The sequence below is a fragment of the Alternaria metachromatica genome (genome assembly GCF_023757995.1).
Source record: "Alternaria metachromatica strain BMP 0045 chromosome Unknown scaffold_20, whole genome shotgun sequence".
Lineage (NCBI taxonomy): Eukaryota > Fungi > Ascomycota > Dothideomycetes > Pleosporales > Pleosporaceae > Alternaria > Alternaria metachromatica.
The window spans coordinates 188,024-212,898 of NW_026055511.1; the positions used below are offsets into that span (position 1 = coordinate 188,024).

Here is a 24,875-nt window from a genome sequence, read left to right on the forward strand (position 1 = left end):
CTCTTTAATTTTGCATTTACCCTGATGCAATCCACATGGGAGGTTACGGCGAACGAGAGACCAGGTCGATAATACAGCCAAGCCTCGCTACCGACTTCCGATGCTGGTCTGGAGGTCGTGTGAGGCAGGACGAGCGCTTGCGGTAGGCTTCTGGAAGATGAGGGTTGGGGGAACTCCCGGGTATATGCGTCTGCCTAAAATGAGCACATGAGAACACGAACGGACAGCACAATACGTAGCAGCTGCCTGGAGATGCACGGTATCATTGCAATTGACCGTCTTCGTGTCAAATAGTCTTGGATATACTCTTCTTTGCTGCACTGGACGACTTCTGGTACACGATGGCATGATACGAGTGGAGCCTGGTGCTACCAATAACATCTTAGCGTGTTTGATCTCGTTACTCGTGCTATACGGGTGGAAGACGGCAGACCACTTCCGTCTGGTCTTGTGAGCGCACGGCATACGTATCGGCGCACGACCTGCGCTGCTGCAGCTAGCTGTGTTGTTCGGACCGCGTTGTGAGAGAGTGAAGGTAACGGAGAGTCTGAAACTGATACATAGTGGTGACGACGACGCTCGGAAGGATGATGTGAGTGACGAGGTTCGCGTTCGCAGATGCCAGAGTGGTCGGGTAATTGAAGCTTGCCCACGCTAATGACGAGTCTATGCCCCTTCCAGCGTAGTCCCAATATGGAGGCCATCTAATGTACCTAAGCTTCACGCCATTGCCTCGCAAGCCTTGCGCTTGAGGAGAATTTCTGAGCTTGTGTGAACGTCCGTGATTCTCGAGAGGATAGTCAGACGTTGGAAGATTTGTGTGCACCGAAAAGGGTGGACGAAGATATCACGATGCCTCTTGCGATCCACGCTTCGGCGGTGAGACCTCGCTCAAATTGCGTAAAGATTCGAAGAGACCTCTCCATACCCCTGCGAAGGCGCATCTGGACATCAGCCATATATCCATATCCATTCGATATTGATGCTACCGACTTTTGTGATCGATCACGTGGCCATTGGGAGGCACCTGGGCAGGCATCCAGGGCACTAGATGCCGGCATCCGACTGGCGTTAGGCTTCTACGTTCATGGCTCCCGTCTCCGATACTTTCCAAGCCCCTTGATTCCCTTGCTTGGATTATCTCAGCGAGTATAAATCGCGCATCGCTGCTCGAACACCAAGAAGAAAAGGCTACAATCATTCCGATGTACGAATTTCGGCTAATGGATGGCTTTCCTTGCGTCGCGTCAAGGTCCTGCGGACAGTAAGAGCCTACCTCTTGTGTTGCCACCCAGATCTCGTCGTACTTTATGTATTCGGAGGGCCGATCAGATCCATGAAATGAAGTCTGGAAGAAGCGATATAAGTAGGCGACACATCGTCCCTACGCGCTCGTCGTTTGGGAAGCGGACTTTGGACAGGTTTTCTGCGTTTGAAAATCCTGAGTGTAAATAAAGCCCACAGCCCGAGGTCTTCGTGCAGACTATGCATGATATGGCAGACGTTGCTGGGTGACGGCATATCCGGATTGCTGAGGTCGCAGACATGATGGCGCGTCTCGCTGTCGCATCGCAGTCGAAACGTTTCCAACGCATTGAGCAGATGTTCCGCATACCGGTCCATAGGGGGAAGCGACGGGCGGTAAGCCCTAGTGAGAGCATCAAATCCAGGCGATAGTATACTGCATAAAGCGATGATACAATCGCGAGTAAAGCCCTTCAGCCTGCCATTTCCCTTCGAATGGGTGTCGGATAAGGAGTGGCGATTCTTCATTTGCCATTTTTATCCATCGTGGCGCCTTGCTCATAATGAACTGAGTACTGTATTTCTTGGCGTATGATGTTGTTTTTCGAGCTTGTATCGTCCACTCGCCCATTATTGAAAACCAAGTTCTGCGGTGCCGACGAGACTGTCGCTGTGTTTTGGAGTGGTTCAGGCCTCAATCTCATCTGCTCGATTCGAGGTTCAAATCTAGATGGGGGCAGAGCTGTGGTGTCAGACGACATGGTGTCCATAGAGATTTCAGGCTCATCCGGGCGAGATGCCTGTTTGCGTGAAGCTTTCGCTTTCCCTGAAGTAACACCACGACCCGACAGCTTGTATCCTTGAGATGGGGCATGAATCCGCATAAGCTCGCCATGACCGAAACCAGTGTTGAGCGACTCTGTGAACCGCTTGAGCGCAGCGAGCGTCGCGGCCGCTAGAGAGTATGATAGTTCCACAGCCTGCCAGATGACCACTGTGGCTGCCGTGAGAGAGACATCAGATGTAGTCGTAAGTTGATGTATCTCATTTTGGCGAAGAGCAGAGAAGATTAGGGTTCTATCGCGTGATCAGCTAATACAAAAGCACTGCTGGCGAGCGGTACGTACGGTATTCGGAGCCAAAATGACGATATGACGATGAGTTTGGTTCGGAAGGCCATACGTAGACCCCACACCAACTGAATGGGCAGGAAGAGCAGGAGGACCTCGGTCATGACGTCCAGAGCTGTGAGAGCAATCCATCGTCGCTCACTCTGGGCACATTCGGAGTGCGCGGAGGTGATGTCCCACGCAAGCACACGGTGGACCGAGCAGTCGACATTCAGAAGGAGGACGGATGTGAGACATTGAGCGACGATTATGGCGCTTACGCCGTACTGGAATCTTCTGTGGAAACTCGTCTGTGTCGTGCGCAATAACATGGCAACGATGGCAATCTTAGAGACGCATAGGGATATGACCCATAGGATGTTACCAGCCGTTGCGTAGTTGTTGAGTTTCTCGATAGCGGATGAGAGAGTAGCCAGCTCGGTCATGGGGCGCCCGAGTCCAGTAGAGATGGACGCAAAAACGACACCAAAGAAACTAAGCGCCAATACCTATTCGCATGATTGTCAGTAACGGCCTCTCGTCGTGCTCAGAATTGTTATGAATACACCACGATGTACGTACCCCTGATAGTAGCACGATCAGATCATCGAGACTATAAGCTCTCCATCGAATATAACCTCGAAGGCATGCTACACATAGTGTGTAGCATAAGCAGAGACCGATGGTGAATTTCAACGTAGCTGCACGTCCTGGATCTCGTACGACTGCTTCCTCGTCATGATCTGCCATGATACTGCTCGTGAAAAGTACGCGAGAACTGCTCGGTAGCCTTAAGTTCCCACGGCAGGGCGTTAGCACACCCGTGTGGGTCGTGGCGTCGTCTCCAAAGCTGCGGCGCGGACAACCAACTCATCTTATCACCGTACCCTGACTCGAACTTCGCTGTTTGTCCAACGGCGAAACCAGCTGGGAACTATTTTGTGCTGCGCGCAGTAAATGTATCACATCACCCCTTAAGCAGGCGCGTGGACCGTGTTGCGGCTCTCCAAGGGCCATCCGTCCGCATTTAACCCATGGCTGGGACTGGGTTCCGATAGTCATGAAATCCTCCAAACTTGTAGCGCTCTTTGGTTAGAATGTGGTGCATCCCTCCTGTTGCTGATTGCATGCGCTGAAGTGGGTGTAGATCGGAGAGGTCATTACGGGGTGCCTTGAACCTTGTCAATAATAGGCTGCCCCGTGACGTGCCAGAGCTTATCGCTTCTCAACAGCGTGCCTGACTGCAGCATTTACCGCTCGGCACTTGATCATACGTAGACTGCTGTACTTCAGCTAATCAGGTCTTATAACTAAGATTGATCGAGTAGACTACCTACAGTTGCTTTCCTCGACCTCTCGACGCTTTAGCGGAGCAGAATTTGCGCACCTGCCCATGCTGGACTCCTACGACCACCGATCTGCGACACCACCAGCCTGTAGCTAGCCTTTTTGACGATGGAAGCACGGTAGCACGCAGATGCAGGTTGTGACAGCGAACGTGTTCCAAGGTTTGATTGGTGCGCGGTTCGGGGCCCCGGGAGGTGTGTGGTGCTGCGAAGCAAGCTTGGACGATAGACACCTCGGCTGTATGATTCCGGGCGAAGCGTGTTTATGGTGGCCACGGAACGGCCCTGGGAGGGTCCTTCTCCATGTTCCCTTCGATAACACATACCCTCTGCATGCTCTATCAACGAGTCGCCGGTCGGCTATTTGGCCTCGCGACACCAATAGCATGATGCACGACGGTCAAAGAGCATCAACAAATCGAACCTTTCCAGTACCTGATAAGCTTACGCTTGAGTCGCCTTATTATGAATACATGGTATGTTGTACATGAACCAACACAAGACATTGCACAGGCCCCCACGGATATCATGCATTAGTGTCCTTGCGCAATGCGCACGGCTTGAGAGCCCTGTAGTTTCAAGCCGCTCTTCCAAGGCCATCTCCTTAATTACTCATGGCTGATTCGTCAAAGCCTGTCACGATCTCAATGGCACGCCACATAAAGCGGTGATGGGCCCAAGAACGGCAGCTAGTTCCTAGCTCTAGGCACGGTTTGCAATCAACGTGTATAGTAACGGCTGTAGAGTTTGCATCTAGATCGCTTAAGCAGCGTCTGGGACGAATTCCCCCACTGCACCTCCCTCTTCTTTCAGGACATCTCTTGCCTCCGTTGATGGCCGTTGTTGTGTAGTCACGTACTTTATACCATGGCAGTCGTCGGAGAATCGAAGATCGTGAATGCCGAGGAGTACGACGCAGGAAGCAATGGATCCGGCGAAGCGGGTAGGATGCATGCCAGTGCTCTGGGAGGCACAGCCCACGATGCCGAGGACATGCAGCGGATGGGCAAGAAACAAGAACTCCGGGTAAGCCCTTATTGCGACGTATATGCAGGAACTCTACTAAGCGTTCAATCAGAGGAACTTTCGCCTAATTTCCATCATTGGGTTCGTGGTTGTCCTACAGTCAACATGGGAAAGTGCTCTACTGTAAGTTCTTGTTCCTGTGCGGATCTATCCCGGCTAAGTATAATGAAAGTTCAGCTTATTTTGGGCTATTCAATGGAGGCACAGCAGGAGTCATCTGGATGATGATTATCACATGGGTGTTCGTCCTAGCCATGATTGCGTCGCTTGCCGAGATGGCCTCCATGGCCCCAACTGCCGGTGGACAATACCATTGGGTCAGCGAGTTCGCTCCGCCATCATTCCAAAAGTCCCTTAGTTACATCGTAGGTATGTAGTTGGATGGTCTAAACAACTAAAGTCTCACACTGACACCATGTTCAGGATGGGCTGCGGCTGTCGGCTGGGTCAGCGGGATACCCGCCTGTGCACAAATGCTTTCGAGTCTCGTCATCGGAATGGTCCTCCTCGCGTACCCTGACGCCCAGATTGGAGAACTATGGCATGTCACACTGTTGATGATGCTCTGGCTGTTCCTCATGATCGGATTCAACATCTTCTTGGCGCAGCATCTTCCCCTCGCTGAAGGTGTTGTGCTCGTCTTGCATGTCTTTGCTTTCTTCGCGTTTCTGATTTTATTCTGGACCATGGCAGAGCGTCTTCCGGCGGAAGAAGTTTTCACGACTTGGACAAATGGTGGAGAATGGAGCTCGATGGGCGTGTCTGCTCTGGTTGGCCTCTCAACCCCGTTGTGGTGTTTTATTGGTCCAGACGCGGGCGCACACATGTCTGAGGAGTTGAAAGACGCCTCCGTGGTGCTTCCGAAAGCTATGATGTGGGCTGTTTTCTTCAACGGCATCTTCGGATGCATTATGGTAAGCACGCCTGAACTATTCTGGATGAAAGGCAGATACTGACTACGTACGCTCGTGTTAGATGATTACCTTCGTAATGTGCGGCGGTGCTCTTGATTCGGTTCTCGAATCGCCGACCGGACAGCCTGTACTTCAGGCCGTTTACAATGCGACAGGCTCTATCGCCGGCACTGAGATCATGGGTGCTCTTCTCGTCATCCTCGTCTTCTTTGCAGCCGTATCCGTTACTGCTGCTTCTTCGCGCCAGATCTGGGCATTTGCACGCGACAGGGGACTTCCGTTCTCTGCATGGATCGAGCGAGTGCCAGCCGGCTGGGACATTCCCGTCAACGCGCTACTTGTCTGCCTCGGATCCTCGCTCGTGCTCGCATGCATCAACTTCGGGTCGGACGTTACGTTGAACGCCATCGTCTCCATCTCGAACGCAGCTCTCATCTTCTCCTACATCATATCGATTGGATGTGTGCGCTTGAAGCGTTGGCGAGGAGAGCCACTGCTTCCTCGACGCTGGAGCCTGGGCAAGTTTGGAGGCATCGTCAACGACCTCGCTCTTGCCTTTTTGTTCGTTTCCTTCATCTTCTCGTTCTTCCCGATAGTGCCAAACCCTTCGGCTACGGACATGAATTGGGCGGCGCTTATGTTTGGCGCGATGGCTATCATTGCCACGGTCAACTATTTCGTCAGCGCACGGAAGAGTTATATCGCGCCTGTTTCGCTTGTCAAACAAGACTAGATGGCGGATGCATCATGTTAGCAGTCATTCAAGACCATAGGTAGACAAAAGTATCCACAGGCTGCCTACCATGTTCGCTCGGAACGAATTTTGTTCTGAACCCTTATCCCTAATCCCTTCTTGGACTAGCGCTATTGTGGTCATTCCCTCACGAACACCCATCTTGCATCCCCAATTCATGAGCGCGATATAGAAGGCTCAATCACATTTAGAGGCCTCGATAACCTTGAGATCTACGTATACCTTTTCCCCTCTGTCTGAGACCCTTCCAAATCGTTTCTTTCCTTTTTTCGTACGCGATGGTGCGGGGTATGCAAATGTGAATGGTCGTTCTATTTCCACCCGCGCAGACACTATCAGCTTTGCACCTGGCAGACTGGAAGAGCCCACGACAACGATGTCTCAACCTTTAAAAGAAGCTGATATCTTGTTTCCGCATCTTTCCAACACACCAAATCTTTCCAGCACTCTCTCTTCTCTACGCCGCTCAACACTATCAACGCACAACCGCCTTAATTCAATCATCTCCGACAGCATTTTCGTCAGTTCAGTCGCATCTGCCTACGATCTACCCCTCATAGCCAATGAACGTTGTGGAAGCTGGTACATTCCACCGACCCAGAAATCTGGATCTGTCTACTTCAAGAGCACGGACGGTCACATGGGCGAATGGAGTTTCAGTCTGAGAAGACTAAATCTGCAACTGCTGGATGTGGTGGAGAAGTTTGGCGGCGCCGTGGTTGTGGATAGCACGAGGAGGGGCAAGAGTATGCCGGACGCGCTGAGCAAAACCATTCCGACATGGTGCTGTGTGATCAACAGAGCTGTGTTCGGCACACCTGAAAAAGAAGACATGCGGTTGTTCACGCCGCCACAAGCTGTGGGAGAGAGCGAGCATGCGCAGATGGAGAAGAGGATAGACGGATTCGTGCAACAGTTTCTGGTAAGTATGTCGTCTAGATATTCCTGAGTACATAAGCTGATATCGTGGCAAGGATATCTGCAAACCTAACATCGTAGACCTTCGCAGTAAGCTGAAAAAGCCCCTGCGACCAATCTGGGTTACACAGCAATCATCTCTTCCGGACAGGCCGCCTTCTTTCCCCGACTTTCACCCGATCGTGCTCTGCACAGCATCGCGACGAGTACGCGGTGCCGAAGCATCGGAAAGCGGGTATATCCAGGGTGCTGCCGATGACCACGAAGCATGGTCTCATGGACTCACGCCGACAGTCTTCTGGAAGAACAAGGACGTGCTGATGAAGTCGAGCGAGGAAGACGCGCCAGCTCTGATCGAGAAACTGCTCAACGAAGACGGAGGTAGTAGCGCAATCGCAAGTCTGATCAAGCCAACGTCAAAACTATACATCTCTCCTAGTGACCAGATGAAGCTCGACGGATTCGAGGTTGTGATTAGTTGCACACCGGAGCCCTTCGACACTGCGATGCTAAAGGACGCCGGAGTCAAACACTACTTGCACCTCAGATGTCAAACCGGCAAACTGGGCTCGCGCGACCTCCGCACTCAACTGCCCCGAATCTTACATTTCTTCTCTTCCCTCTCAGGACCAACAGCCGGAAAGATTCTCGTGTGCTGCCCAACAGGCAAGGATCTATCCGTCGGCACCGCCTTAGCAATACTATGTCTCTACACAAACGAGGAGGGAGCGATAGATACGAATACGCCAAAGGAGACAAGTGCCATCGGAAAAGCCTTCATCAAGCAAAGGCTCAGTTGGATAACAACAAGCAACCCCGCGCTAAACCCAAGTAGAAGCACGCTCCAAAGCGTCAATGCCATCCTGCTAGAAAGCCAAGACCCAAAAGCTTTCTTGCAAACCAAGAGTGACGGCACGAACACTGGCATCACCACCTCAATACCAATCCGGGAAACAAGACCCCTGCCACAAGAACCACGAACAGACGACTCTTCCAAGACCGAAAAGCCGAAACCCAGCTCTCCTTCGCTGCCTACCTCCATCTTCGAAAACCTACGCAACTCCCCCGACAAACCATGGAGCTTCACCCGTCAACTCCGCTCTACCCTACCAACCCATCCCTCGGGCACAGTGACAGGAACAGCGACGTTCACGTCCTGCGACCTACCAGCCTCCTTTCCACCAACTCTGCTCTATGCCGAAGAAGGCGAGTTTGCAACAGACACGGGTCTCAAGTTCAACGCACGCAGGAAATACGTGTACCAACTCAAAACGTCGACATCAGAAAACACAGGCGAGAAAGCAGGAGGAGAGTACATCGCCGTCCGTTTCTTCGACGATGAAAAGATGCCGCGCGCGGATATCAAGGATGGCGTGGGGAAGAACGGGGAAGGGGTCGGGGGGTCATTCGTCGACATGGGTGATCTGCAGACGAGTGGAAAGGAGGTGAAAGCCAAGAACAAGGAAACGCATCTTTGTGCCGAGGACTTGTATACCGCCAGTTGGACATTCGGAGCAGGTGTTGTCAACGGGGACACGGATAATATGTGGTGGGAAGTGCGATACGATGTCAAGGGCCCAAAGAAGGATTACGTGAGTACCACGAGGTACACCCTCATTTGACGGACAGAGAAGAGATGAATATAGGGTATCAAAGCCGATCTACATAACACAAACAACCACGCGCCAGACACTGCGAAACAACATGTTTGCCCCCAATTGAGGAGTTTCCTGATTTCATGACTTTGCTCCCGTCACTTTCGTTACGAGATTCGCAATCTTGAGGAATACATTCACCACGAGCGCAAGCGCGGCGCTCGGGACGAGGATTTGTAGCCACTCGTACCACAGCTTCGGTCGGACGTCTGTTTCGATCCAGCCAGCGCCTTTGAGCGGTGGCCCGCCGTTGACATTGGGTGTCTCGCCCTCGTCGGCTGGGAAACGCTGGTTTTCGAGGAAGTATTGGAGCAGATGGTCCTTTTCGCGCCATCGGGCAAGGAGCCAGTCGCTGAAGAGCTTGTCGTCGTGGAGGGGAATGTCGGCGATGGCGAAGCGGCGCCAGTACATGTTTACGGACTTTGGAGGGCGTCCTTGGAAGTAGGTACTGTAGAGGGTGAAGAGGTCTTGGCCATATTGGCCGGCGCTGTTGTGTGTTAGTGTGTGAAGATTCCGGACCGTAGGCTAGACTCACGGAACGCCCTCGTATGCCATTGTGCAGTCGTAGAGGTAGTCTACAGAGCCTTGCAGCTCTTGCAGACAAAAGGAAAGCCCTGTGCTTCGCGGCAGTAGTGCATGCCTCAGGTCCTCAATCTGGTTCTTTTCTGCCCATTTCTTGCTCGAAGCGCGACCGTTCTTGCTAAGATTCGTGCCCTCGGGGAAGATGAGAAGCCACATGGGATCGAGACCCTTGGAGCCAGACAGTGGGCCATCGTGACTTCTGCTCAGCTTCCTCAGCCTATGTTGGAAGCGCTCCTTGTCCGTGGACCACTTGCGGGATAGGAAGATGAAGCCGAAGAGCCTCATGCCCCAGCCGAGGATGGGAATGTATTTGAGCGACTCCTTGAGGATGATGTAGAGGTGGCCGTGCATGGACGCGCTGTATGCCATCCACCAGAGGTAGACCCAGTCAGTGTAGATCTAGTAGGTGTCAGCTCATTGTTCTGCAGCATGTTGCCTGGATAACCGTACCTGGTGGTTCGAGACGAATACCAGCCTTTCTGGAAAGTCGCATTCGAGCAGTCTATCCTCCTTCTTCCTCATCTGTCCTCTTATGCTCTCGTCTCCACTGACGCGCATGGTGACGGGCGCCCACCAGTACGTCATGGTGGTGACGGTCATGCTAAAGTGCTGCTTGGTCATGGCCATCCACGCGTAGAAGAGGTCCTTGCTATAGAAGTAAAGCGGCAGGCCGATATATTGGGTGATGGCGATGCTGAGACATGACGTTAGTATCCTATGGGTGGTATTAGCCTTGAGTGTATACGAACGCTATGATGCTGCCGTTGAAGTACGCTGCAAAGAGACACATGCGCAGAAACTGCACAACAGGCCCATGTTTGACCTTGCCGGCTGGGTGTTGGGTTGGATCGGGGAGGTTTGGCGCGGAGGGTGTCTTGGTGCGCTGCGCCTTCAGCTTCTCGATGACGGGCACCGATGCGGGCGGCTTGCGCTGCCGGATGTCTGTGGTGGACATGATGCTCGTGGTGTGGGCAAGCATGGGGAGTGTGTAGACACCTCTGAGGAATACGATAGAGAGAGTGTGTGAGTGCGCGTGCACGCAGGCGGGCGTGGGCGGATGCTCAGGCGGACGAGGGAACTACGGATACGGCCCAGACATGCGGCGGGGGAGAGTGGGACAGCGCGCTGCCGTCTGCATTGGGCGCCTGGGGGTGAAAGGGCGTGCGGGCGTGGTGTGGAGGAGCAGAGGGAGTAATCAGGCCGCAGCTTTCGCGCATCGTGTCTCCGGGCGCTGGAACTTGGTGCTGCCGATCCGCAGCTTTCCCTCGAGCGTGATGACAGCACGGCGGTTCACCCCACCCGTTAGCTGGCCTGGAGCGGGCGCTAGTCCCATCCGGACGCGTTCACTCGCAACTTTCACCTCTTCAAATGTTCCACCGCTGCATGTGATTATGGAGTTTAGTCGCTGCGCCTGGACTATCTCCGCGCCTTAGCATTCACTCCTCGCCGTCTGGCATGCGATGCCACCAGGCGCCATCCTACCACGGTTCGACTCGTCATCACCCGCTCATATGGCGCCCACTCACCCCTCCAAGCTCTGCGCACAGCTTCGCCTAGCATTTTGGCCCTAGCCTCCTACTCTCTAAAGATGTTTGGACCCCATCGCGTCTTGCCATGGCGCCTCCTGGCTCTGCCGGCCCAGGCACGGAGCTTCTCTTCATCTTCACGACGTCTTGAGATCAGGCAGATTTCAGAGCTTCCCTCGCGCACGACGCCGTCATACGTACAGTCGCCCTCGAATACCCTGCTGAGCCTGCAATGGCCGTCCCCACCACGCAACATCCTCGTCACCAAGAAGAAGCGCACACCAAACATCACCGAGTCCGTGATAGAATTCACGTCCCACATACGCTCCACCTACCCGTCGATAAACGTCATCTTCGATCCCGAGACAGCCCACGAGCTTCACGAGCAGCTTGCGTTTCCGGTATACACATACAAGCAGAGCCAAGGCGCACCGCAGTACCTTTCGGATAAAACCGACTTGGTCTGCACGCTTGGAGGCGATGGCACGCTGCTGAGGGCTAGCAGCCTGTTCAGCCATGCAGAGAATGTACCTCCTGTACTGAGCTTCGCCATGGGCACCATCGGCTTCTTGGGCGAGTTCAAGTTTAGGGAGTACAAGAGAGCGTTTCGGGAGGTGTACATGAGCGGCGCGCCAGACACCTACGCTACCCTCTCCGACTCGCACGGGACGATTCCACCCACACCACCCACATCGCCCGATGACCCTCTGGACAAGCCACTGAGCTACGCCGACATACGAGGCAAGGCTATGGGAAGCAACAGAACGGCGCGCATCTTGTTGCGCAACAGGCTGAAGGTGGGCGTATTCGGGCCTGATGGAAAGAGAATCAGTGGCATCGAAGGAGAGGGCGACACCTACGCGCTGAATGAGGTCACGCTTCACCGTGGCTCCAGCCCGCACCTGAAGATCATCGACGTCTACATCAACAACCGCTTCCTGACCGAGGCAGTCGCTGATGGCATGATCATCAGCTCGCCTACTGGATCCACGGCATACTCGTTGTCCTCCGGAGGAAGCATCGTGCACCCTCTCGTACCATCGATATGCCTTACGCCTATTTGCCCTCGATCGCTTTCCTTCAGACCACTGGTGCTGCCAGCTCAGACGCCAATCACACTGCGATTAGGCAAGAAGAATCGTGGTCGCGAAGTTGAGGTCAGCATCGACGGAAATACCATTACAGAGAAACTGGGCACGGGCATGGAAGTCCGCATAGGTGGGGAAGAGGTCAAACGAGACGCGCGGGGCTGGGAAGGTGGTGTTCCTAGCATCGTGCGTGGCACAAGTGGCAAGGAAGACATGGCTGAGGACCACTGGGTCGGTGGACTGAATGCTCTCCTCAAGTTTAACTATCCGTTCGGTGATCAGGAGTCTTGAAGTTGCTACAACGAACATCACATGGCTTCAGACCGCGGCGATCATATCAGCTGGTAAAGACAGCAATCATATCGGCTATATAAATGCCCACATCACCTCTTCTTCAGCGTCTCACCGAACCTTCATCACATCAACCTATCATGGCTGGACAAAGCTCGCAAGTTCCTACCCAAGCCCGCCAGTTTGATAGTCCGTCCGGGTTACGTGACTTTGCGAGGCAGAGAGGCTTCATCGCCGATGCCGTCATCAGGCTTCAAGTAGGTTCCAACATTGACGCTTCAGACCAAGACGCAGGAATCTCCAGAAATCTTCACAAAGAGTGTGGCGACTGGCTTGGTGCCTTGCACGACCTTCCCAAGCTGAACGAGGTGAAGAAAATCGAGCTCTACTGTGAGCCCGCTCTCATTACGCAGTGGATGGAGATGCGGGACAGGTTCGTGGAAGCAATTGGATTTTTTGAGCGAGGGGTCACGAAGGTGGGTTTCTGGGAGATCGTATTTCTGAACTGATTTTGATGCTGCTGTAGCTAATCTCATGAAATCACATTACATTCTTCATAACCAGTTCGCAATGAAGACTGTGAGTATCGTAGTGATACCCAGGTAGAGCAGCACGCATGAGGTTCTGGCCTAGCTGCATTAATGCTAGCTCGCGCTAGGTCGTAACCTTGGATCTCGGGAAGATTCCTCCAGGGCTCAAGCGCTGGCCCGGTGGGCTGGAAACCAGGGCTGCGGCATCGACCTTTGACGAAGCTCCTGCTCCCTCCTCACACGCGCATCGATGTTACGGGTTGTTGCCTACTAGCGACCTTCGTTGATGGCGTTGGCGGACACAACACCTGGCCTGAGCCGACAACAGAACGACGCGACTCTGGAGTATGATTCGAATTGGCCGTTCAACGCTCGCCGCCGTGGCTGTTCTTCCACGTTCCAGCGTAATGATGCGTCACTAACTGTGGTGATAGTACAGCTTCCTCTTCAGCGCTGTATCTGTTCGTCATCGGCGCAAAAGAGCGACCGGGCATGAACAGCACATCTCCGACTAGCTTGGGCTGCAGAAGCTTCTCCACGTCGCTTCCCGCCAGATTGCGGTTCACCATGGCACCCAGACTCTTGTATACCGCATACGTCAGACGCCTTGGGCCTGTGAAGTCGACCACGTCTCCCATCATCTCCATGGTAGTGTCTTGGACAGCTACGCCGTGTTCAGCGGTCTTCTTAGCCAGCTCTTCCAAAACGTCATCTATCGCCTGCATCAGATGCGGTGACCGGGGCTTTGCCATGATGGCCCAGATCTCCATCTGGTGCAAGTAATTATCCGGCCACCCATGGTCGAACTCCCAACCCACAACCAGACTTGTGTTCGCTTTGTACTCCGGTGGAATCCAGTCGTCGATGGGTATGTTCTCACAGGAGACGTCGAGATCGAACCAGATGCCACCTTGATCCCAGAGCAACAAGTAGCGAAGCAGATCCGCCTTCCATATAGGTACTGGAAGCGCAAGGTAGTTGTTGACAATATCCGGCCTCGATGCAAACGCGGTTCGAACATATTCGTCGCTACTTTCGTCCGTCATGAAGTGCGCTTCGTACTCTGGGTTGGACGTGATGCAGCTATCGGTCCAGTTTCGGGCTTCTTCCGAGAGGCCACGAGGACCCAGCTTGTACCATATAACCCTCGGTATGCCTTCATACTTCGGCGCTTGGACGGTTTCCTGGATGGGCAGGGCGATTTTATCGTGGGCGGCGGAGCGAATGGTGTAGATCTGATATATGAGAAGAAGGACGCACAAGGCAAAGAGCGACTGATAGCTGACGAACTTGAATTGCAGCCTTGCTAACATACTGGATGAGCAGAATGCCGAACGAAAGCTTGCTGTAATGTGTCTAAGCAGAGCGGATGTAGATGCTTCATCATCCACATCGATCTTCATGAGGCTGAACCACGACCGCTGACATTTGAGTCTTTGCAGTCTAGACACCAACGCAAATCTAGGCTTTGTCTTAGACAATCCTTGACAGTTCCGGAAATAAATGGCGCGGATGACCCAATGCCATGGACCCCACGAAAACCTTCGGTGTCAAAGAGGTAGTACAGCATATTCAGCCACGTGCGCAACAAAGAATCCGCATTCCTCAACCAAAGACGGAGGTTTTACTGGCTACCAAGATCCGTTGCTAATTTCGGGGATCCGCAGCCTTACGCCCCACGGTGCGTAGACATGCAGATACTTAAGGCCACGACAGGTCTTGGCCCCAGACGGCTGGTGAGGTTGTGTCCTGTCATCTAATGATGGAAAGGGTATGATATGTCTCAGCCCGATTGTAAACTCTCTAGGGTAATGATTCATGAGGGATGGCGATGAAGACCAGTGAACGATCAGTACCAACGACAGGTAACAATCATCGTCCGTGACACGTGGTTTGAGAGGCACATCCCAAGCTCAGCCGCATGCACGAGATAACAGTTCCAACGCTGATCAATAGGAGTTCTCGTGCGCAGACCGATGACCTCCAGCGCCACGCTTCTAGCCATGACAGACTCGTCTTGGTATGGGAAAAGCGCACCACGCCACAGACCACTCTAATCGCCCAGCACTTCCAGGCTGCCGTCGTGACTGTCATTTCGTAAGCCTCAGGCGTCACTGCACAGGCGCAATCTCAGACTCTCGTCGACTGCTTGAGGTACCGCTCCGACACTTCGCCTGCTTCAACCTTAGGTGCTTACCTCGTTCTGGGTAGCCTGTTCTTCACTCGCTTGAAGCTTACAGACGTTTTCAGACCCGAAGTTCTTTCTACCATCTTTTCATCTTCCAGCAGACGTGTTCTTCTTTTGGTCGTGCTCTAGTCGGATCTTGGGCTACTATAGTTGGACCTTTGTCCATGTCCCAGCGCCCATGGAATTTATCCTCCCGCCATCGCTTGATACCGCACTGGACATCAGCAATGCGCTCAACTACACTATAGGCGAGAAGATTACGGTATATTGGACAGAGGCACCGGCCGGTACTGCAGTCTCTATTATTCTGTGGCAAGCAGATCCGGAGACTGGCGTGTCGATTAAGAACGTAGAATACATTTTACGTATAGCAAGCACTTTCAAAAGTTAGGAAACCACCGGCTAACAATATATGATAGAGAGTGTAGTAAACAGGACCAACCAAGAATGGATTATCAGGCCTGAGATCAACCTCAAATTGTCCAACCTGTTCCAATTGGCGCTCTACCGAGAGGGCGCAACGGTACCAGCAGACTTCAGCCGGTATTTCTATCTTGAAGACAAAGCCGAATCGACAACAAGATCTTCCTCGTCGCTTTTGCCTTCCACCTCACTGAGCTCAGCATCTACCGCGAGTTCCCCATCCTCCGCCACTGCAAACTCGACACCTACTAGCACACCAACGACAACACCACCATCCACACCCGCACCCGTACCAATATCCAGCGCGGCACCGCGCGAGAACAGCTTTCCCACATCAGCCAAAATCGGCATCGGCGTCGGGATACCTGTCGCACTCATAATCGGCCTCGTCGTTGGTTTCCTCCTCTTCCGTCGTCACAGAAAGAAAGACGTGACCCCGTCACCGATGCCTGACGCACAGGTCGCTGAACAGTACAAGAACGGGCCTAATCATCATCCATTCAACAACAACTCCGGTTACTACGCTCCTCCTCTGAACGAGGCACCACCGGAGAGCTTAGTGGAGTTGGATCCACAGCACGCACATAAACCGCCGACCGATGGGGCAGCGCCGGCGAGGTACGAGATGTAACTCTGAGGATCTTCATGAGGGCGGTATATAGTTGAGTACGCAGAGGGAAGGCATAAATCTACTGCAAAAGTGTCTTTTCACTCGTTGTCAGTGATCGTAGTCTATCGTCATTGCCTTTCTTGCAGCAGATTTTACATGACGTTACGTCTTCTCGTCCAACATACTAAATACATCATCTAAACCCCATGCCAGCGACTTGACATCCGCGGACAGCCTTACCAACGATACTAGACTGTCAGCAGCTGGTGTACTGTAACACTGTGCTTATTTCCGCCCTCTTGGTGACGTACAACAGAACTTCCACGACTTGCTTGGCCGCCTTACCGGGTAACGCGTTGCTCACCGGTCCGTTCTCGACGTCCGGAAACGCCACTAGCCCCCAATGTTTTCCCGTGTAACAATGACTGCATAGGCGGAAATTAGATTGATCCAAGCCCCACCACATGTGTTTGAGCTTGGGTTGAGTATGCACTGTATCACTTCAACTCGACTGCAATTTAAGCCGGGCGTAAAGGAGAAGGCTGGATTAGTTGGATACCCGGAATCACGACAGCGGGGCGATGCTATGACCGGGCGACATGCATACTGTTCTCCGATGGTCTCCATAGCAGTGACTAACAGTTGGGTTTCAGGTGATGTGGCTTGCATTGGGGGCTATGTAAAAAGCAAAAGCGCATGCTATAGACGGTAGAGGAGGATGGGATCGGGAGAACGGGCTGAGCCGACGTGCGCTTGACAATAACCAAAGCTTTCAGAATGCTCAGACACAATGGAACAGATATCTGCCTGGCGCCATGCGAATAAAAAGTGAACCCAAGGTACAGCAGACGCGACGACACAAGAAACTGGGGATGAGAAAACAAAAACTACAAGGCGAATCAACCGCGTTCCACCATGAGCCTCAGCGCAGCCTTGTATCAAGCCACCGGACGACCAGATCCCCAAAGCGAGTACATAGGAAGCGGTTCGGCCCGCTTCGTATCGGTAGAACGCTGAGGGCTGGGGTATTCCCATTTGACGTCCTCGAATGGCCCGGCCGCTGCGGAGTCGGTTCTCGCCAGGCTCTCTGTATCAGGTGCTTTGATGGATTTGAGCTCGATGCCCTCGTCAACCTCGCTGTTATTCGACGTGTTCGTGGTTCGATCGGCCTTTCTGATGCAGGCCATGAGTAGCAGCATGAGGAGGATGTAGCCGAAGAGACTCGTGGTCCAGGCGAGGATGATGGTGCTGAACATGTAGACGTCGCCGGCGGGTTCATTGTACTCGAGTATGTCTTGGATGGCGCGAATTGCATTCTCGGGGTATAAGTTTTGAGCGGCCTGGCTGGCAGCGCTGTGCTTCCAGTAGATGTCGCCGCGGTGGTTGTTGAAGTCCAGCCCCAGAGAGCTATGCACGGAGGCAGCTTTTGTCCAACCGCATAATTGATCTTTGCTCAGTACGGAAAGCTCGAAGTACTTGGATACTAAGGCGTTGCTCAGTATGGCGGGGTAATAGGTCGTATATTTGGTGACGATGGCGTAGTCGAACGTGTTGTTCTCATACAGGTCTTTGAACGTGATCGTTTCGCTGCTGAAGCCGACGTAATGGAGACATTTAGTAGGCTTGGTGTGGATCTTGACGTCGTCGGCTCGAGGTATAGTTTTGGCGAGGAGTGAGGTAGGTAGAAGTAATAGAAGGAGAGTAGACGTCAAGAACATGATTGCGATGCGGGACTAGCAGTCTTGAGGTAAGCGATCGGATGCTGCCTGCTATCGGATGTTTGACCGTAAGAGCTGCGGTGCCGGAAGAATGGTGTGGCGTAGTAAGAGTACAAGTGGTGGGCGCGTGATATCTTATAAGCAACCATGGCAGTATGCAGTTTCCGCAAAGTAAGAGGGGAAACGAGGGTCGAGGTGTTGTCGTGGTTGCCAGAAGGTGACAAGGTAGTAGCGATGCTCGCACGGTGCAGTCGCGATCGTCCACCGACTGGGACCAGGAATACACGAGGCCGAGTATTAAGATACAAGCTCTTAATACGAGGTAACGAGGCGAATACTATGAGCTGTGAAGCATACCACAGCCTGCAGGTAGACTAGCAATCTCCAAATGAATTGCAACTTCTCCGACCCATTAACCCAAGCGTGCAACCAAGTCTTCCACGATACCCCCCATCCATGAGTCAGTCTTTTCATTCATCCCATATGACAACCAGGCCTCGGATGCCTTGGAAATAATTGAACACTGTCGTTGAAATTAAACCAGGCGGTACACGGACGGTAGTGCGGAAGTTGAAACAACCGTAGCATGCTATTTCTGACAGCAGCTCTGCGGCATACAAGTCCACATCCGGGAAATCAAGAACAAACTCAACATTCGGAAGTGCTCGTATCAGTCTTCTGAAGGCAGACAAGAGAGGTTCGTTACCAGGTAAGCTGAGCTTCGCATAAATCGACGTTGATCCGATCAAATTCCAGCGTGCGATGTATATTTTCCGGTAAAAGATGTACAAGAACTTGAGAGTGCGCTCGTCCCATCTTGTCAGCACAATTTGAATGGGTATTGAGGCTGCGAGTGCTTGTTTTCTCTTTATGATCTCGATGACCTCCGTGTGTATTTGCCGACACGTACTAAGGAGGGCGATTCCCACTTGAGCGATCTGAAGAGACAAGCCGGGCTTTTTTGTAGCAAAGATCTCTCGGCATTCGTGGCGGAAGAGTTCGTTCGGGATGTGCTCGTATACCATCACCCGGAGTTCGGCTGGAAGGTCGAGAAACCTGAAGGCATCGGGACCGGGAGAGGGCAGGCGCGACATTGTTGTTGGATATAGCTCGAAAAAGCTTGAGGGTGTTTGGAAGCAAAGATGAGAGGTTTTCGAATACAAAAGATGCAAGAAAGGTTTGATGCAGATATTGTAGCTGTGTGTAATCGAAAGACTCTGGTTCTCGCATACTGACGCCCGTGGTTGAAGCGACCCGTGCCGACTAATCGTCAACTTGCTAACATCATTTTGACCCTAGCAACCCAGTTACAGCAGCGACCAATCAAATCCAAAAATACCATACGGTCGATAGGGTAACTTATAGCTCGGACCTTTGTCTAGCGTACCCTAAAGATCTACGATCTACTTGCGAGCTTGCGCGGTTGACCTTTGGGTTTCGGCGCTGAAGTAGACTCCGTGGCATCACCGTCAGTCTTCGAATCCAGTTCTTTCTCACGCTGAGCCAGGGCCTTTTCTCTTTCGTCTAGCTCTGCCTGTCGTTGATCAAGTTCACTTGCCCGTTGGTCGAGTTTCCTTTCTCGGTCGTCCAGATTCTCCCCGTTTTGTGCATCGGAGTTTTCGCTAGGGTTGGTAGCTTCAGCAGCATCGTTGTGCATACTGTCTGTCTGGGCTGATTGTGGTTCGCTATCATCTTGCTTCGCATTCAGCTTCCGTGGCTTCTTGCGACCTTGAGTGTCGCTCTTTTGTGCTGAATCTCCGCTTGGTGGCTCTTCAGACTGGTTCGCACAGGGCTTCGAGTCCGAATCTCCGCCCGTTGCTTGCGCACCAGCCTTTGCAGAGTCTGACACCTCTTTCTGATCTGGCATCATGCCCTTCGCACTCTCCATCCAACCCTCGTCAATCTGACCTCCACCTCCCTCACTCTTGAACTTCTCAAGCTCTTCAGTTCCGGGCATCTCTTCTTCGTTAGCTTGTCCCATCATCTTCTCCAGTGTCTTCTTTTGCTCTTCGCTCGCTGCCCATTGCGGGAGGAAACTAGTGAGCTTCTTCATTCCCTTCCCTGCTACTTTGCCCATGTTCACCCATGGGCCGTGAAGCGCACCTGTCGCTCCACCTACTCCAGCACCTATCCCACCAAGCAGAGTTGAAGAGATGCCGCCAACCAAAGTCCCGGTGATTGCGCCCAATGTGGCACCAGGCGCGACACCAAGGCCTGTGCCCATTGCCATGCCTTGAAAAGCGCCCGAACGAAGATATTTTGCGGTCTTTCCAAATGACTCAGCCTCGATGTGTGCATTTGTGGCTTCTTCTGTCAGCCTCTCCCGTTCGTCCGGATCGCTGGCCGCAGCTGCTGCATCCTTCAATTCTTTGGCTTTCTTTTGCGCGGCGAGGGCAGCATTGGCGGCTTTCCCAGATTCTTGCCGCACCTCTTCTTCGGAAACGGCGGGCTTGTTAGACTCTTTGTTCTCTTCATCTTTCTTGCCCCCATCTTTGTTCAACTTTTTAGGAGGCATGATTGTTAGTTGGTTTTCTCAGAGTTGTGGCGGCTGCAGGGTATCCCCTGGTGTACGTCATTGACGCTAGCTTCCCCACTCGAGAACCTGAATTGGACGCGTTCAGGACGCGCTACGACCTTTCCATGTTTTCAATTGCACACGCTGCTACCAGCGTATTGGAGACGATTTCTATCATAACGGCTGTTGATTTATTCGATCGTGATGCAATGGAGATGCTTGAGCCGACGATGGTGAATTCACGCGCGAGGTCGATGATGACCTGTTCATCAGTCAAAGGTTGGTATCAATCAGATGAACGACGCGACTTGTGTGTAGTTTTTCATATTGACTCAGAACAGGAACTAGCTACTAGGCACGGCACATGCGACCGTCAGTCCGAACAGTCCAGGCTTCGCTGCCAACGCCGACAGTGGCGTAGAATAGACTTGAAGGATCCCATTTCTTCTTGATCGTCAACAACCTTGCGTAGTTCTGGCCCCAGAACGTATCCTGGAAATTCGGTTGACGGAAATCGGCCTCGTTCACGTAGGATCCGCTACCAGGTGTCGCAGCCTCAACAAGAGGAATAATCTCGTTCGTCATCTTGTCTTGAGTTGCGAACGCCTCCGACCACGGAGCTGTGAAGTTCCATGGAAGTGTCAAGGTCGCGTGCACGATTGCCTTGCGCCAGGCCGGGTGGACCGACGTTGTTTTCTCCGAACCAAACGCCTTCACATCTGTACCGACTCCAATCCAGGTCACTCCCTTTTCTACGATAGCCTTCCAGGTTTCGGAGATGTTGCCCACTACACTTCGTGGGATCAAGCGAGTACCGTACTGGGCGATGCCGACCTGGATGTTGCCGAGAGGAAGGGGGCCGAAGTACTTGTCGTAGTGCTCATAGTACGTGTCGAATTCGCTGTATTCAGCGGTGTACTTGACGCCTTTGGAGTCCAGCCTAGCGACGAAAGGCGCAAGCATGGCCTTGACTTCGGCTTCCGTCTTGTTGTAGGCGTTAAGCGGGGAGATCATGAAAAATGAAGACGTGAAGTAATGGACCACCATTGCTCCGGCATCTACCATGGCAGGCAGCTCCTCGTGGAACGCTTGGATGGCATCATAGAACACGTCCTGGTCGTTGTCCGTGGTGAAGAACGACAGTGAAGCGCCGCCGAAAACAGCTTCCTTGTGCGCTTTGACAGTCATCCCAACCACAACGCCGTAGGTGCTGCCACCGCCGCCGTTGAGAGCCCAGTAAAGGTCCGCGTTTTCCTTCGTATTCGCATTGACAAGCTTCCCGCTTGCTGTTACGACTTCCCAATTCAGTACGTTGTCGGCAGCGAGGCCGAAGCTAGTACTGATAGCCGAATGTCCACCACCCTGTGTGTAACCGCCAGCGATGCCAACAGTAGGGCACTCGCCTCCAACCACGACCAAGCCTTTGTCTCGGGAAGCAGCCATTAGTTCGAAACCTTGAACGCCGGCACCAATCTTAAAAGCCGGGCCATTGTATTCTGAACCCATGAACGTCGGAACATGGGTGATTTCCTTGAGATGGTGTGTCCACACCGCTAGTGAGCCCGCGCCTGTGGAACGACCGAGATAATCATGGCCCGTGTTGCGGATGACGAGACGAATGTTCTTGGAGGCAGCAAACGCGATCGCTCGTTGGACGTCTGCAGGCCCGGACGCATCCACGGCGTAACGGACGTAGTTCCCGAGCTCACATGGGCGGTCTCGAGGTTGGAAGGGATCGCAGCTCTGGTTGGCAAAGAAAGGTGCCATTACAGATGAAGACGATTCATAACTGACTAAACGTTAGAGTGACGTCTTCAGAGCACATGTGTGGAACATACTGGATCTTCTCAAACTGCCAATCCTTCTTCAGACTTTCACAAGTCGCGTCGTCGAAAGTCGGAACGTGGCAGGGAGCTCCGAGTGGTACGGTTGCCACTAGACGTCCGCCTACTGTCTTGTTCAAGCTGTTCCACTCTGCTTGCGAAGGCCATGACTTGTCTCCTGGGAACGACTTGCATTGATTGGGGGTTGGGTTAGCAGAAACGACGCCAAGAAGCGCGAGGACTGGGATGTAGGAACGCATTTCCAGGGCGTAGGAAAAGATAAAGTTCTGCGACCTGGAAAATGTCAATCTCCCAGGCATACGGATTAATATAAACAGAAATTCAGGCTCCCTGCATGCGCCGCGCTTGACAGTGGCGAGCAACCTAGAGCAGTTGTGGGACTACAAATCTAGTGTCCGGTGGGGTGGACCGTCCCGGGGTGATACCGCGACCCCGTTTTGTGGCCGTGGCGCCGATTGCCTTGGATCTGAGTCTACGCGAAAAAGACCTCTGACAGAGATATGCAGAGTACCACAGGTTGTTGAAGGAGAGTACGCCTCATCATGAACAAGCGATTGATGGATAGCTGTCGTGTCGTCGGAGTCGCGGTGCTGGTGCGGGACGGCGACTTTGCCATCAATTGGAAGCTGGGGCTTGCACTGGACCTTCGGCATCTATCAACAGGGATCGCGCACGGCTTTGCTGCATTGAGAAACCTCCGATGCAGCCGAGCACGTCCACCGCGAGGGCGGGTCGGCGGCTCTCCAGGCGAGATGCAATCGTCCCATATCGTCTTTCTAGACCCTTAAAATTAGGAGATATCTCACCGAGTAGTGCCGAAGCCGTTTCCCGTTACCGTTACCAATATACCTTGGTATTATTTGGTCTAGCTCTAAGAAGAAGGTCTTTTCTGTCGGCCAACACTTGGGCTGCATTGCAACCATGTGCGTTAGCTGTTAGGCTACTATAACTTCGGACAATACTGGGAATATTTACAGGTTTCACCTCGTATGAGAGTCTCCTCTGCTATCGATCAAGGCATGCTTTCCTGACGGGGTTATGATAGACCGGGTAAGGGCCGCGCTGAATCCTACGCGGTTTCGTCTTCTTGGACTGCCAATACGCTGGGAACGGTCGGAACTGTGTAGACGCTGAATCGCAATGCCTAGTATTCTGATGTGTTCTCTCCCAAAGGCGAAAAGTCTACCACCTCAATCAAGGGAGAACTAAACACCCTGAGACCTACATTAACGCTACGTCCTCTTATTTGCGCATTGCTGTCCAAACGTAGGCTTCAGGCCTGTTCGGTTTTTAACTTGTGCAAAGTACTATTCAATCCCTATTCTGAACGAAACCGCCGTAAGCAAGCCAGTACGATGGGCTGGACCTACAACACTCCCGATGATATCGCCAACGAGGGGCCGCAAATTACCGCAATCGCAATCGTTTTCACAGCAGTGTCACTGTTGGTTCTGACCCTTCGTTTCTATGTGCGCGGATGCATAACCAAAGCCATTGGAGCCGGTAAGTAACATGGCACCCAGATTCTCCTCGACACATAGCTAACGCATCTATCATCGCTAGATGACTGGATACTAGTGGTGACTTGGGTGAGCTATTCAAGTCCCTCCCGTAGTGATGGGACTGACAGTCGCGCAGATAGCATCTTGTGGCTTCGCTGTCGTAACTATCATCCGTACGTTGGCTGCACAAGTGCTGTGATATCGAGACTGATGGTGCGATACCAGAAACCAAATGGGGACTTGGACTCAAACATCTGAAGGATATGCCCGATGAAAACCTCTTCAACTTTGGACTTGTAAGTCTTACCCGCACAAGTGAACACATTCCAATCCTGACCGGACTAGATACAGTACATGGGTGCACCATTGTAAGACGATAATTGCGACACGACCATAATACGTCTCTCTGACATCCGCAACAGCTACATCACCAGTATACTGGGCTTCAAACTTAGTCTGCTGTTGACCTATCTACGTATCATGCCAAAGGGCGCGTCGCGCAACGCTACCATCACCGTAATAGTCGCATGCATACTCTTTCACCTCTGCTTCCTGGTCGTGCAAACGAACCTCTGCCAGCCGGCCGCAAAACAATGGGACCCTTCCATTACCTGGGGCCAGTGCCTGCCAGCCGTCCCCTTCTACACCAGCATGGCATCTTTGACCATTGTCTTCGACATAGTAGTGTAAGTGTCTCCTTCGTGTCTGTCAGCAGAAGCTTACTTCAACAGCATGTTCCTCCCCTTCCCCGTCCTCCTCAAAAGCCATATCCAGAAGCGGAAGAAAGTCGCCCTACTGTGCCTCCTCGCGCTAGGCACATTCATCACGATCATCCAAGTGTTACGCATCCGAACCGTTCGAAACCTCGCCAACTACCTCGACTCTAGCAGTCTCATTATGTGGTCGACTGTTGAGAACAACTTGGGTATCATCGTCGCGTCGGTGCCGACGCTAGCACCCCTCTTCAAGTCATTTGTTGAGAAGACACAAAAGAGCTCATATGGGAACTCGGCAACAAGATCAAAATCTTTGTACGCCCTAAGGTCGAGACGCAGTACCAGGCAAGGTTCTATCCCACTTGGGAGCGGTGT

The 24,875-nt window shown here is 52.7% G+C and overlaps 9 protein-coding genes across 9 annotated transcripts; 3 read left to right on the forward strand and 6 right to left on the reverse strand.

Moving 5' to 3' along the window:
• Positions 1-1,769: 1,769 nt before the first annotated feature.
• J4E83_007777 (uncharacterized protein) lies at positions 1,770-2,800 on the reverse strand (the record flags this gene model as incomplete). The annotated part of the gene is made up of 2 exons (XM_049334676.1): positions 1,770-2,322; positions 2,373-2,800. 2 exons carry the CDS (start codon positions 2,798-2,800, stop codon positions 1,770-1,772), a joined length of 981 nt encoding a protein of 326 aa, XP_049186165.1.
• Positions 2,801-4,567: 1,767 nt separating this feature from the next.
• J4E83_007778 (uncharacterized protein) lies at positions 4,568-6,373 on the forward strand (the record flags this gene model as incomplete). The annotated part of the gene is made up of 5 exons (XM_049334677.1): positions 4,568-4,726; positions 4,779-4,849; positions 4,899-5,095; positions 5,150-5,640; positions 5,702-6,373. The coding sequence occupies 5 exons, from the start codon at positions 4,568-4,570 to the stop codon at positions 6,371-6,373; spliced, it is 1,590 nt and encodes a 529-aa protein (XP_049186166.1).
• A 661-nt stretch (positions 6,374-7,034) lies between these two features.
• Positions 7,035-8,934, forward strand: J4E83_007779 (uncharacterized protein; the record flags this gene model as incomplete). The annotated part of the gene is made up of 2 exons (XM_049334678.1): positions 7,035-7,316; positions 7,369-8,934. The coding sequence occupies 2 exons, from the start codon at positions 7,035-7,037 to the stop codon at positions 8,932-8,934; spliced, it is 1,848 nt and encodes a 615-aa protein (XP_049186167.1).
• Positions 8,935-9,048: 114 nt separating this feature from the next.
• J4E83_007780 (uncharacterized protein) lies at positions 9,049-10,504 on the reverse strand (the record flags this gene model as incomplete). Its single annotated transcript, XM_049334679.1, has 4 exons — positions 9,049-9,454; positions 9,503-9,948; positions 10,000-10,243; positions 10,299-10,504. The coding sequence occupies 4 exons, from the start codon at positions 10,502-10,504 to the stop codon at positions 9,049-9,051; spliced, it is 1,302 nt and encodes a 433-aa protein (XP_049186168.1).
• Positions 10,505-11,137: 633 nt separating this feature from the next.
• J4E83_007781 (uncharacterized protein) lies at positions 11,138-12,454 on the forward strand (the record flags this gene model as incomplete). Its single annotated transcript, XM_049334680.1, has 1 exon — positions 11,138-12,454. One exon carries the CDS (start codon positions 11,138-11,140, stop codon positions 12,452-12,454), a length of 1,317 nt encoding a protein of 438 aa, XP_049186169.1.
• Positions 12,455-13,349: 895 nt separating this feature from the next.
• J4E83_007782 (uncharacterized protein) lies at positions 13,350-14,297 on the reverse strand (the record flags this gene model as incomplete). The annotated part of the gene is made up of 1 exon (XM_049334681.1): positions 13,350-14,297. One exon carries the CDS (start codon positions 14,295-14,297, stop codon positions 13,350-13,352), a length of 948 nt encoding a protein of 315 aa, XP_049186170.1.
• A 2,846-nt stretch (positions 14,298-17,143) lies between these two features.
• On the reverse strand, positions 17,144-17,923 carry J4E83_007783 (uncharacterized protein; the record flags this gene model as incomplete). Its single annotated transcript, XM_049334682.1, has 1 exon — positions 17,144-17,923. The coding sequence occupies one exon, from the start codon at positions 17,921-17,923 to the stop codon at positions 17,144-17,146; it is 780 nt and encodes a 259-aa protein (XP_049186171.1).
• A 1,396-nt stretch (positions 17,924-19,319) lies between these two features.
• J4E83_007784 (uncharacterized protein) lies at positions 19,320-20,438 on the reverse strand (the record flags this gene model as incomplete). The annotated part of the gene is made up of 1 exon (XM_049334683.1): positions 19,320-20,438. The coding sequence occupies one exon, from the start codon at positions 20,436-20,438 to the stop codon at positions 19,320-19,322; it is 1,119 nt and encodes a 372-aa protein (XP_049186172.1).
• A 351-nt stretch (positions 20,439-20,789) lies between these two features.
• On the reverse strand, positions 20,790-22,521 carry ZEB1 (Zinc finger E-box-binding homeobox 1; the record flags this gene model as incomplete). The annotated part of the gene is made up of 2 exons (XM_049334684.1): positions 20,790-22,227; positions 22,277-22,521. 2 exons carry the CDS (start codon positions 22,519-22,521, stop codon positions 20,790-20,792), a joined length of 1,683 nt encoding a protein of 560 aa, XP_049186173.1.
• Between the last annotated feature and the right edge of the window lie 2,354 nt (positions 22,522-24,875).